The sequence below is a fragment of the Camelus dromedarius genome, chromosome 16, assembly GCF_036321535.1.
Source record: "Camelus dromedarius isolate mCamDro1 chromosome 16, mCamDro1.pat, whole genome shotgun sequence".
NCBI lineage: Eukaryota > Metazoa > Chordata > Mammalia > Artiodactyla > Camelidae > Camelus > Camelus dromedarius.
In genome coordinates this window covers 26368846-26381543 of record NC_087451.1, presented here as the reverse complement: position 1 = coordinate 26381543, position 12698 = coordinate 26368846, and the positions used below count along the sequence as shown (strand labels likewise).

The 12698-nt window shown below is 60.2% G+C and overlaps 1 protein-coding gene across 6 annotated transcripts in view; it reads left to right on the top strand.

Moving 5' to 3' along the window:
• Window positions 1-12698, top strand: part of MPRIP (myosin phosphatase Rho interacting protein) — a 110700-nt gene that overhangs the window by 76257 nt on the left and 21745 nt on the right. For all 6 annotated transcript variants that reach the window (XM_064494807.1, XM_064494804.1, XM_064494802.1 and 3 more), the window contains exons 10-15: window positions 780-836; window positions 1811-1879; window positions 4034-4123; window positions 7714-7823; window positions 9897-10458; window positions 11993-12109. In XM_064494807.1, the coding sequence (XP_064350877.1) occupies window positions 780-836; window positions 1811-1879; window positions 4034-4123; window positions 7714-7823; window positions 9897-10458; window positions 11993-12109 (1005 nt within the window). The remainder of the gene's footprint in view (window positions 1-779; window positions 837-1810; window positions 1880-4033; window positions 4124-7713; window positions 7824-9896; window positions 10459-11992; window positions 12110-12698) is intronic.

Genomic DNA, 12698 nt, shown 5'->3' with positions numbered 1-12698 from the left:
GAGAAGACGTCCCAGTCCGTTTCTGGTCAGGATGGCGATAGCAAAGTGGAGGGCACGTGGGCTGAAGGTAAGGGCGGCCCACGTCTCTTTACACACTGGCCTTGCCGCCACCAGGTGTGTGGCACAGCCAGGCTCAGGTGGGCCACGGGGGCCCTGAAGGGGCTCTCAGGCTGCTCCCCAGGCCCTGGTGCGCAGGGCTTGGCGGGACCGGCAGGGACGGTGCCCTGTTCAGAGCCGGCTGTCTTGGTCCTGCTTCTTGTAGGGAGATGGAGACCCAGATGCGTCCTGACAGGTCAGTGGCCTGCGGGTCTTGGCAGGTTTACTGCTGCGTCTTTCTCCGCGCCAGGTGCGGTCTCTGCTCAGTCTTCTGGTCTCAGTCTTCCTGTGGCTTCTCCGAGAGCAGCTCAGCCCTGCTCTCAGCCATTGTCACACATCTTCCCGTCTGCGTGAACACGGAGCGCCTCTGTCTGGGCTGCTCTTCTCTGCCGCCCAGGTGGCCCTGCAAATGGATCAGGGGCTTCTCAGAGCTGTGCTGCTCACGGGGCAGCCCCCTATATCTGCCGAGCCCGCATCTCCCTCAAAGATGCGTGCAGTGGAGGGCCCCCAGAGAGCGCCTGCCAGGGCTGAGGCCATGCGGGCATATCTGGCGGGTGGAGAAGCCCCCTTTGCAGGTGCCACCTCGTCTGGAGAGAAATGCCTGCCTCGTCAGTCAGCCTTCGCCCACAGCTGGGACACCACAGCACTTTCCTCTGAACTGCTCTTTTTCCTCCCTTTCTTAGCCCGACCTGCTGAATTTCAAGAAAGGCTGGCTGACCAAACAGTATGAGGATGGCCAGGTGAGTGTCAGGGCCTGCTGTGCCCCTGAGGTGCCAGGAAGCAGGTGTGAGGGCCAGCTGGCCTTGTCCCCAGTGGGTGCATGAGCACTGGCTCGGCACCCACCTCCAGCTCAGCCCCTGTGGCCGAGACCCCATCTCCTCAGAGCATGGTGGGGGGGGTGGGGGCTGCTGGGAGTACCCACCAGGCCTGCCCACGGCCAGTGTGACAGCCAGCTCTCCACACCCTGCGGGGGCCTCAGCCGGGGCCTGGTTCCCCACCTGCTGGTCTCCTAATTGCTGCGTGGCCGCCGCAGGCCTGAGAGGAGCCAGGAGACTCGAGCAGGAAGAGCAAGCCCCTCGCAGCTACTTGGGGCCGGGAGGCCAGGCCTCCATGGAGGCGCGAAGAGGAGCCGGCCGGGTCCGACTGAGAGGCCCCAGACCCCACGTGCCCGAGCTCCCCTCCCTGCCTCCTGAGCGACTGTGTTGAAATGCCCTCTTCACTCTCCTCTGTGTCAACCCCCTCGGCCTTGCCTGAAGACTCAAGCCCCCTCCTTGCTACTCACAGTGAAGACTGGGGAGTCTGGCTGGTTGGTTTGCTCCTGCTGGCCGCAGGTGGGCGCGCCCTTCTGGTTAGCCAGGGGGTGGCTGTGGCTCACAGGTGGCCATCTCTCAGCTCTGGGGCCCCCGCCCCTGTCTGCAGCCTCCGGAGTTGAGGCTGAGACTCCAAAGCACTGCTCACCAGCCACAGCTCCGTGGGGTGGAGAGCCCACGGCCTGCAGCCCACCCTGGCTCTCCATGCTGCCTTGTCACTGGGGAGAGGTCATGTGTGCATGGCTGCCCACGGCCTGAGCAGAGTCCCATGTATGTCTGCCACCTGCAGTGGGGTGCCCGCCCTCTGCTTTACCTGTGCTCAGGGAGGTGCCCCAGGACTCTGGCTGTGGTTGCCCCAGAGCAGGAAATGTGAGAGTCCAGTCTTGATCTTCCTTCTCTTGTAGTGGAAGAAACACTGGTTTGTGCTTGCTGATCACAGCCTGAGACACTACAGGGATTCTGTAGCTGAGGAGGTGAGCGTCTAAGCTGTGCTCCTCTTGTGGAGACAGCTGCGGGTCCCCACGGCCCTGGGAGCCACCGCCGCTCTTGGGCCCAAGTCCCCTTCTGTCTGCCAGCTGGTGTCCATTGGGCCGTCCTGGGCTCCCCGGTCCGGGTCTGGTGTTCCTGGGACAGGTTCCTGCTGGAACACTGGGCTCTCTGGGCCCTGCCTTAGGCTCCTTCCTGGGTGCAGGGAGTCTTGGTGGCTTTTCTTTGAAAAACACTGAAAGATGTCTTATTTTAAAGCTCAGGATAAGCAGTTTTGCTTTTCCTGCAAGGAAGTTTTGTGCTGATTTGAGTCTTTCAAAGAACTGAACTAAATCTTGTCCCTTGTCTTCTGGACAAGGAAGGGGGTGTGACAGGTGAGCTCAGCTGGCCCAGGGGAGAGTCCTGATTCCACAGTCGAAGACCAACCAGAGGCGCTCTTTTGTCTTTACGTACAAGAAAAACGCATCTCTTTTGAGCAGTCTGGCTGGCCTGTTTTTGTCCCTTTCCCCTCACTCCACCCCAGGAGCCCTGCAGCAGTACCCCCTTCAGCAGGGAGTTCTGTGTCCCTGTGTCCCTGTGTCGTTCCTGGACTTTTGTAACAGCAGAACCTAGATGTCTAGCACTGGGGTGCTGGTTATGAGTGTCTGCATACCCTGAGCCCCCAAAACTAAGTTCTTTCCCGACTGCCATGGAAGGGTGTTACTGATACAAGGTTGACGCGGGCTAGTGTGGGTGCCAGGACCCCGGTGGTGCCTGAAATCCGGGACTGCACAAGCATGTGTAAGTGTCCGGTTGTTCTCAGAGCGTGGTCTCCGGGGCCCTGGAAGCCCTTCCAGGGTTTCTTATAACAGGAGTATTGTTATTAACCTGCGGTGCCATTTCCTCTTCCTGCTGTCTGGGCGTGTGCGTGCACGGCTGGTGCCTCAGTCTGGTCAGGCTATAGGAGCAGATGGCCGGTCGCCACGTGTCCTTTGCTGCCACACACGATGCTGAAGAAAGGGCCCTGACAGAACAGTGAAAGCACTAATTTTATGAAGTCTCAATCCTTGAATACCCATCTTTGTAACATCCTGTGATTTAAAATAGGAAGTTGGCCAAAGGCACACTTGCTGCGCATCAGGGTGCCGGCCATCTTGCGGGGAAGCGCTTGCCCACCGCCTGCGCCACCTGAGCCAGAGGCCTCTCCCTGAGACGCAGTAGGCCTGTCTCTGCTTGAGAGACAACGGACAGGTAGACCACACTCGGTTCGGGGGCTTGGCAGACATTTCCTGAAAATGAACCAGGTGCGTCTCTCCTTCAAGGAAGGCGGCTGACAGCTTGTCATCAGCGGTACAGATGAGCTTTCAAGCAAAACGGGGGCTTTGGAGACCTCGTGTTCACCATCATGAACTTGAGAGCTTCCTTTGTGTCCGCTCTCCTGACGGGAGGCGGTGCCGACAGCAAGCACAGTGTTTGACCCTGTACGGTGAGGTGTCACGTCTGAGAGACACGCCCAAGTCGGTATCTTCCAGGTGACAGGGCGCCACAGAGCCACTTGTGGGCAGAAGACCCGTGCAAAGAGCAGACTCCGCTGTAATAGGGTCAGACCCCACTTTGTAGTTCACCTTCAAGAAACTGCCGCTTGCCCAGCCACAGCTGTCTGCAAAGACATGAAGCGCACCTCCCCCCTCCAGCCCGGTCTGTGTGAGGCTGATGGTCCTACACGTCAGCCAGAGCAGCGCAGCCAACAGACCGGGTGCAGCAGCAACTGAGGACGCAGCTGTCCTCCGGAGCTGCGTGTTAGAGAGAGTTGCAGACATCTCTTGCTGGTTTTTTTAAGAATATTTTTTATTAAAAAATGAAACGGGTTTGTTTCTTAAATGAGTAAATAAGTATGTTTCCTTTTTTCAATTTTTGCAGCTAATTTCTCGTTAGGCAGATCATCAACAGATAACCGCCACCTAAACGAGCCCCTTGGGGGCCTCAGGTTTTAGGAGCGTAAACGAGGTCTGAGAACCATGGTGTCTCGGGAGGACGTGCAGGGAATGGCAGCTCTGGTCCTGGGTGGTGCAGGGCAGGGAGCAGCCATGCCCACTCAGCACACTCACAAGGCACTGGCCCTTACTTTCTGAATCTCTGAGATCCTCTCACCCTCTCTGCAGGCGGCTGACCTGGATGGGGAGATCGACTTGTCCACGTGTTACGACGTCACTGAGTATCCAGTGCAGAGGAACTACGGCTTTCAGATCCATGTGAGCTGTGGTGGGGCCTGGAGGCAGGCAGGGGGCAGGGGGCTGCAGGCCTAACGGGCCGGCATCTTTCTCCAAGGACATGCTGTCCCGGTCCAGGGACCCTGTGGGCAGGCCTTTGCTCCAGTGCTGGTGATGCGCTCTGTCCCTCTCTGTCGTGGCGCTCCTGACCCCCACCCATCTGCGTGAACTGAACACAGATGAGACAGTAGCATTTTTTTTTCAAGACTGTCTGGAAGCCTTTTGTTTCTGAAGGTTCTTTTCTTTTTCTCTTTTAAATGCTGGAGTTTGGGACAGTTGGAAGGACATGGGATGGGGGGAAATAAGAGCAAAACTGTCCATTACATCTCACAATGCTAGGTTTTCAATCCACTCTTTTCCTTTATTCATTCATTCATCCACCCACCTCTACATCTTTTTTCTGACAATCTTGTGAAGGACTCAGAGGGGTAAGGCATTGCCCTGTCTTCAAAAAATGATTGGACAGATGGGACGGTTCTCACTGGCCATTTCATCAAAGCGGGTGGCTTAAGGTCAGGGCACAGGCCCCTAGCCACCGACCGTGTCTGTCCTCACCCTGACGCCAGCAGCAAGTTCGGCGGGGGGTGCCCCCAACCACCCTCAGGTTCCATAATTAGTCAGAAAGGCTCACAGAACACAGAGATGCTGCACTCTGCACTGCATCTCTACTACAGCCAGAGGACACAGCGCATGCGGAATCGGACTGAAGAGGGGCCCTACACGTGAAGCTTCCTGTCCTCAGGGACTTGTGTGTCCCTCTAGGCTCTGACATGTGGTGACACAGAGCTTCCAGCCTGGGCCCAAGCCTCTGTGTCCAGAGTTTTCACCAAGAATTCATAGCTGATTGAGTTTCCGTCCCCCTGGTGGAACGCAGTCTCCAGGCCTCCCCTGGAGGCCGGCTGACTGTCTGTGGCCAGAGCCCCGCCCTCACTCCAGGGCTGGTCTTTCTGGTCTGGCCAGCCCCAGCTCTGAATGTCAAGTGTTCAGAGGTTACTTCCCAGGAGCTAGGACAGAGGCCAGACCTCTCTCTGGGGAAAGCTAATTCCTCCCTCATCAGAGCCTTAGCAGCGTGGTAGGACCCAGCAGCGTGTCCTTTACCAGAGCCTTGTCTCCAGGTTTTTGGCCCAAAGACTCAGTTGTATATCTGGACGCGGCGTAGGTCAAACACATGGGAATAACCAGTGTCAATCACACTTAGAGGAGACAAGCTCAGACCCGAAGTCCAGGGAGTTTATTAAAAGGAGAAATCTGGCCCCTAGACCTCTGGGCTGCTGGCATCTGTGTAGGGCACCAGGTCAGAGCTGGAGGCGGCACCGATCTTGGTGGCCCCTGCGGCCCGCTGCCACGCCCTCCTGCCCCTTGTCCCTGAGGAGGGGTGGACACATGTGCCCAGTGACCCAGGCCCCAGCTTTTTCTGCAGACAGCAGTGGGGACAGTGCCAGTTCCGGCTTTTTGGACCCCTTGCTGAGTGCCCCTCGCTCACCCCCACCTCCCCATCTTGGAGAGCAGCGGTCTCTGGGCAGGGCCTGGGGGTATGAGTTTGCCCCACCCCCGAGCAGGTCACAACTTAATTGTGCTGGGGTCACTTTCTGCGCCAGGAGGCCCTGGCCTGGGCCATGCAGGTGCCGGCTTGCTGTCTGAGAACTCGCCTGCTCTCCCGGTGAGGGACGGGCATTTCTGAGTCACCTGTGCTCCCTTGACTGATCTCACCCATCAGCCTGACTCCTCTCCACTTTACCTTGGATGGGGGGCAGTGAGCTTATCCCACGTTCTGGTACTTTTCCATGAGCCCCGTGGACTGAGTTCTAAGTAGAGATCGTGCTCAGCATGAGAGGGACTCAGCTGCGTCACTAGGGAGCTTTAGGATCTTGAGTGACAGGACTGTCCCTGGCCCGCCACCAGACCTAGTGGCACCTACCGGGGAGCTACTGCAGAAGCCAGTGGGGACACCACCAGGGAGGCCTGGGCGCAGAGTCAGGAGTCGGTCTTGTCCTGAGGTTGTGGGAAGCGTGGGGCGTGGAGCCATCTGTGTGTTAGTGAGGTGCGTTTGGCAGGGCGTGCAGGTTGGTCAGGAAGGAGGCAGAGGTGGAGGCAGGAGACCAGGTGCCTGGCGGATGGCGGGGGCCAGGACCGACAGGAGCAGCTGGGAGGCTGTGGAGGAAGAGCACGCGGGTCCTGCCCTGGACAAGGTCGGGAGGTGTGGGGCAGGTGGAGGGCTTGAGCCCCAGAGCCCTGCGAGCCACGTGTGCAAGTCTGACAGCAGAGGCAGCATCACAGACGTGGAGCCTGTGGGGTCCTGGCAGCACTGTGTGTGAGGCCGAGATGGTTCTCAGAACGTTAGATAGCTGCCACAGGTGTGGACCTCAGGTTGGGAAAAAGCTTCTGGGGGTGAGAGGTGAGGTCAGGAGAGACGACGGCTGAGGTCAGACTCCAGAAACAGGGCACTCGGGAGTGCTCACAAGGGGCGGGTGCTTTCGAGAGCCTGGAGGCCGTGCCCCAAGCCTCAGCCTCCTCTGAGAAGGACCCCGCAGGTGAGCAGAGATGTGGGCTGGGGGCCGCCCTGCAGGTGTGCGGCGGGGCCCGGGCAGAGGCGCTCCTGTGTCTTCCCGTCCCGCACCATCTTGCCCATCCCATCTTCCTGTCAGCTGGTTTGCAGGCATGGTGAGGGTCCATTTATGAGGAGCCCGAGCAGCCTGAGAGCAGTTCTGACACCCTCACTTCTGTAAGACGAGCCCTGTGCCACCCCCACTGCATTGCCATCCTGCCTCGACTCTGGAGGTGCTGTGCGCAGCAGCTCAGGGCTACAGGGACTGTGTCCCCAGGCCACTCGTCCCCGCTGGCCACGCCGCCCCCTCCTGTCTGCGCTCCACTCCCTCAGCCATTCAGATGCCGTCCCGCCAGCTCAGCCAGGTTGGGGGTGGTCTAGGGACTGTCCTAGAAACGACTCCCCCCTCCCGGTCCCGTCAGTGGCGCATTGTGCGCTTTGACCAGTCACTTGTCACTTCAGCCACCCTCTGTGCTCTCATCACCTGGACAGCTGCCCAGCAGGTCCAGGAGGTCTCCCGGCCTCTTCTCAGCCCTACGGACACGGCCCCCATCAGGCCCTGCTGCTGCTGAGCCTCAGGCCTGCCTCTGTCCTCTCCCTGGTCACCCCACAGGCCTGGTGTATGGCCACATGGCGTGCCCCCCCCCCAACCTGGGTCATGCACCCTCTCCCCATCTACCTGCCAGCCCCCTCAGCCTACAAAGCCTGCTCCGCCTCATGCATGTAGCTGCCTTCCCACTACTCCCCCCACACACGCCTTCTCCCAGTCCAGGCGCTCCTTAAAGAGCTGGGAGCATCTTGATGCCAGACATTGTAGGCTCCCAGCAAACACCAGCTGCGTCTGGCAGAAGGAGATGCCACACCCAGGGCAGCAGACAGGCATCTGTGATTTTGCTCCAGCTCTTGCTTATCCTGCGTGCGGCACACATAGCGCTCCCAGGGCAGCCACTGGGCCGCAGTCCTCCCTGCGGGACTTCCTCTTGGGGGGAGCGGTGATGGCACTGCTAACGCTCCGTCTTTTGTGCAGACAAAGGAGGGCACCTTCACCCTCTCTGCTATGACATCTGGAATCCGGCGGAACTGGATCCAGACCATCATGAAGCATGTCCACCCGACCTCCGCCCCGGATGTGACCAGGTGAGCCCCATCCTCCACATCCCACTCACTCCCCGCTTGGCTTCCTGGTTTCCTGCCTCAAGTGAGCCTTCCCGCTCCAGGCCTGGCAGGTGCAGGGGCGCCTGTCAGCCGTCAGCATGAGTGTGGCGGCCGGTATCTCCCTCGGGCCTGGCCTGGACCCTCTGGCAGCTGCACTCGGGTCGGGTGAGGGTGGCTCTGGACGTGCGTTCCCAGGCTGCCACGGCATTTCCTTGTTTGGTCTCGTTGGATTTCCGTGCAACTGGGCATAGCTTCTCTTTGGAACTCTTGGTGCTGGAGGCCACGTTGGGAAACTGTCCTTGCCCCGCGTGGTAACGTCCGTGGTCGGTGAACCTCATGATGGCTGTACAGCGTTCAATTTAATAGCAAGAGACGTCCCAGGGTGTGATGCCCAGGAGGCTGCCATCCTCACCCCGCAGCTTCAGTACCGCCTGTTCAGAGAGCCTGTCATTTAGGTGTCTCTGTCCTGTGGTTTGAGTGCTTCTCAGGGGCAGGTCCTGTGTTAAAGACTGCACCCAGGGTGTGTCCCTGGTGCCCACTGGGTGTCCTCAGCCCGGGCAGCTGCAGCCGGGTCACACCTTTGTCAGGTCCTTGCTGGTGATGCTGCAGCTCTTTGAACAGAAAGGCAGGAGGGGACTGAAGGTGGCTCTTCCCGTTGGTCCCCCATCCCGTGCTGTCTGCAGGCGTCCTTTGTTCACTCCTTTATCTACTGAAGGGGCAGGAGACGTGGTCATTCCTGGGACAGGGCCAGCAGGTGCAGAGGCCAGGGGTCTTTCTGAGCACGTGGGGGACGCCCTGTGTGGCAGGTCAGGGCCCTGCTGGAGAAGGAACACTAACAGCCTCGGGGGTCGTAGGGCGTGCATGTGTGTGTGCGTGCGTGCGTGCGTGCGAGACGGTCGCACTTGGGCACACGCGGCTCAGGAGAAGCACCTCCCTTCCACGTCGGGGCTGCAGCCCACAGGGACAAGCACCGTGTGCATTTGTGTGCACGCGTGTGTGTGAGGAGACAGACTTGGCGGCGTCTTTCTGACGAGAACTGACTCCCAAAATCCACACATCTCCAAGTCGGTGTCCCTGCCTCACCCAGTTTGTTCCCTGAGCTTTTTTCACAGTTGGGGGAGAAGATGGGTTTTCCCGTGCACGCTGGAGACAGGTGCACAGGCCAGAGGCATGGCTTTGAACTGCAGGCCCTGCGTCTGTGGAGGCTGTGGGCGCCCTCGTCCTCGGGCGCCTCTTCACAGGCTCCCTTCTCTTTTGCCCTTTCCATGAGTGTTCCCTGGAGCCCCCAGCCCCGGCCCCTTGCAACCTCAGGGGGCTTCTGAGCCTGTTCTGAGTGCTTAGGCGGGACCAGAGGCCACTCTGCTTAGGGTGGGACCTCAGGGTCTGGTCCCTGGAGCCCAGAAACGTCTGTCTCTGACCGCCACGGCCAGGACCCCACACCACCCGCCCAGGAAGCTCTGCTCTGGGGCAGGTGGAGGTGCCCTCCAGCATCCCCACAACAAGCCTCCTGCACCGAATGGGTTGCTAAGTTCCTGGGGCTGGGCTCACAGGTGCAACCTGGGCCATCCAGCTCACCTGCCCGCACGCAGTCCCAGGCCTGTCACTCTGATCCATCCGTCACAACAGCCACCAGAGTGGTTTTCTTAAAACATAGGTCTGACCACGTTATTTCCCTGCTTGAGCCTTCCGAGGGGGGTGGCTGGCCTGGTCTGTTCTGTCACCACTGCTTAGTGCACAGGAGCCGCAGGGCCACCTCCCACTCACCCTCCTTCAGGCAGCGGCCATGCCTGAATGGGGTGGGGGCACCTGGGCTCCGTCGTCCCCGTGACAGGCCTTTGTGACACTCCCCTCAGCGTCTTTCCCATTAGGGGAGGCACCTCAGAGGTGGGCCACCCGTGGCTCTTCCCTGCTGTTGGGCTCCCTCCAAGGGTGTTGATGGGTAGAGGTGGGGTCCCTCCCCTTCCCAGCTGAGTAGAAAGGATGTGGTGAAAGCAGGGAGCTGGGCCCTCTGCCAGCGGGCGCCTGTCCACTGACAGGCTGTCTGCCCCTGCCCAGCTCATTGCCACAGGAGAAGCACCGGAGCAGCCCCCCTGTGGAGACCCACCCGAGGCCACGGGAGGAACAGGAGGGCGAGCTCACAGAGCCAGACCCCGAGCAGAAGAGGAGCCGGGCTCGGGAGCGGAGGCGGGAAGGGCGCTCCAAGACCTTCGACTGGGCCGAGTTCCGCCCCATCCAGCAGGCCCTGGCCCAGGAGAGGGCTGGCGCCTTGGGGCCCGCCGACCCCCGCCCCGAGGCAGAGCCGGGTGAGCTGGAGCGGGAGCGTGCACGGCGGCGAGAGGAACGCAGGAAGCGCTTTGGGGCCCTTGACACGGCCGATGGGCCAGGCACCGACGAAGCAGCCTTGCGCATGGAGGTCGATCGGGGCCCAGGGCCGCCCGCGACCACTGACCTCAGGACACAGAATGTGCACGTGGAGATTGAGCAGCGGTGGCATCAGGTGGAGACCACCCCTCTCCGGGAAGAAAAGCAGGTGCCCATTGCCCCCCTGCACCTGTCCTCCGAGGACGGCAGTGACCGGCTCTCCACTCACGATCTAACTTCCCTGCTGGAGAAGGAGGTAACGACCAGGGCCGTCACGGGCGGATGAGCTCCGGGCAGCAACCGGCAACCCCCCCGGCACCCACTGTGCCTAACATTGGGACAGTTCCCCCCACCCCAGGGGCTTCCGACACCTCAGGGAGGCAGACGCAGGTCAGGTCCCCAGAGGGCAGTGCAGGCCTGAGACTCACAGGGGGTGACAGGGTGGCAGTGGGGGGAGGGGGGCCTGGCCCTTCCAGAGACCAGAGGAGTTGGCCATGCGTTTGGGGCCATGCCCTTCAGAGGCAGGGCTGCTGAAGATGAGGCTGGGGGAGTTTCAGTGCTCCAGCGGGGCCTCGCCTGCCCTGCCTCAGGCATGAGTTAGAGGATCTGGGCAGAAGAGGGGCAGGCACAGACTTAGGTCTCCATCTGCATGTGGCACCCCGTGCCCCTCGCTGAGACCGGAGCGTGCGGGGCAGCCAGCAGGAGGCGGGGGCGGTGGGGCCTCCTCCAGACACAGAGGTAGGGGAGCCCGTTCCTGCGTTTGTAATAACGTTTTTCCTTAGTGAAAATGTACCCAGAAATCAATTTGCAGAACTTTGTGGATTTGTATGTCTGAATGGAGGTGCCGTGGCCAAGGGGGTACAGCGTCACACCGTCTCTTAGGGGCGCTTGGTGATGCAAATCCAACGTGCGCTCCACACAGTGGCTGAGGGCCCCACAGACAGGCCGCCCCGGCCTCCCTCACTTCTCTCTTTGTTGTGTTTTGTTAAATTCGTGAGGCCGACGTTTCTCACAAGCATCAACACTTGGGTTTTTTCTATTTCCACGCCTGTCAATATGATGGTAAAGGCAGGATGCAGTAAAACAGCGTTCAAAGTCACGTTGCTTAAACAGCGAAACCGGGCCTGCCAGTCAGCAGGCCACACGCTGGGCGCTGCTTTGGTTTTAGACGCGGGGTGTCCAAGCCCAGTCACTGCTGCACGCCCTGCTCCCACTCCCCGCGGGCGGCATCCGTGGGGCACTTGGGGAGCGCTCAGGAAAGGGGCAGATGCGTGATGGCTGGGTCAGAATCCGTGGAAGTGAGAGGGCTGGGCAGTGGCTCACTGGGCACATCCCAAGGAGCCCCCACACAAACGGAACTTGCTTTGAAGTCCAGTACAGCTGGTCAGTCAGGGTTCTTCCCGTAGAAGCCAAGGCAGAGCCTGGAGTGAGGCCTGCTGGGAGCATACGGGCCTGGTGACCATGCCAAGGACCTCGAAGGACCCAGGGGGAGGTCTTCTCTGACACGGGCCCAAAGCCCTCATTCCCTGGTGGGGTCTGTGGGTTGGATCCTCGGGCCAGTGCGGGGATTATGTGGGTGCCCAGGGTAACAAGGCTGCCCGGGTGGTGTACAGCCTCAGCTGGAGTCTTGGTGACGAGCACGCCTCTGCTCTGAAGCTCCGTGCCCAGAAGGCTATGAGGGAAGCTGGAGCCCCGCCCAGCTGGAGTCGGGACGCCCCCAGGGCCTGGGCTGTGCTGGGCTTCTCCTGCGGTCAATTTGCTTTAAAATGTGTGTGTGTGTTTGCCAACAGTTGGAGCAGAGCCAGAAGGAGGCCTCGGACCTCCTGGAGCAGAACCGGCTGCTGCAGGACCAGCTGAGGGTGGCTCTGGGCCGGGAGCAGAGCGCCCGGGAGGGCTACGTGCTGCAGGTAGGGCTGAGGGGCTGCCATGGCCCTCCAGGTGCCCTCGGGCTGCGTGTGTGGCACCCAGGCGGGCTAGGAATGTGCAAAACCAAGCGCCAGGCCTCGGGCTTCCCTGCCCCAGGAGCGGGCGCTCTGGACAACGGGCCTATGGGGGTCTCCTCTGGTGTGATGTTTTGGGGAATATGCCTGCAACTTTTGTATCTAAGGGTTTCTCCTTTGCTTTTTGGTGGAGTAATTTTGGTTGTCTCTTCCTCTGGCTGTCAAAGGGCTCAGTATACAGTAATCATATTTGTGAGTAAGTTCTAATTTTTTTTGACAATAGCAGTATTAGTCCCATTTTACAGACTGAAAAATGGAGTAACAGTCTCCTTATGACTGAGTTAGTGGCAGAGCTAGAGCTCTAGAGCTGGTTCCCTGTCCCTGCCCACATCTGTACCCCGCCTGCAGGGCCGTCTGGGGCTGCTACTGCTAGACTAGTGGCCCACCTCTGATTCTCCGCCCAGGCTAAAGTGTGAGGGGAAACGTGGCCACCTAGCCTGGAGCCAATTTGCCCCGTGGCCTGGAGGGGAGATGAGGGCTGCAGCCTGGCCTGAAC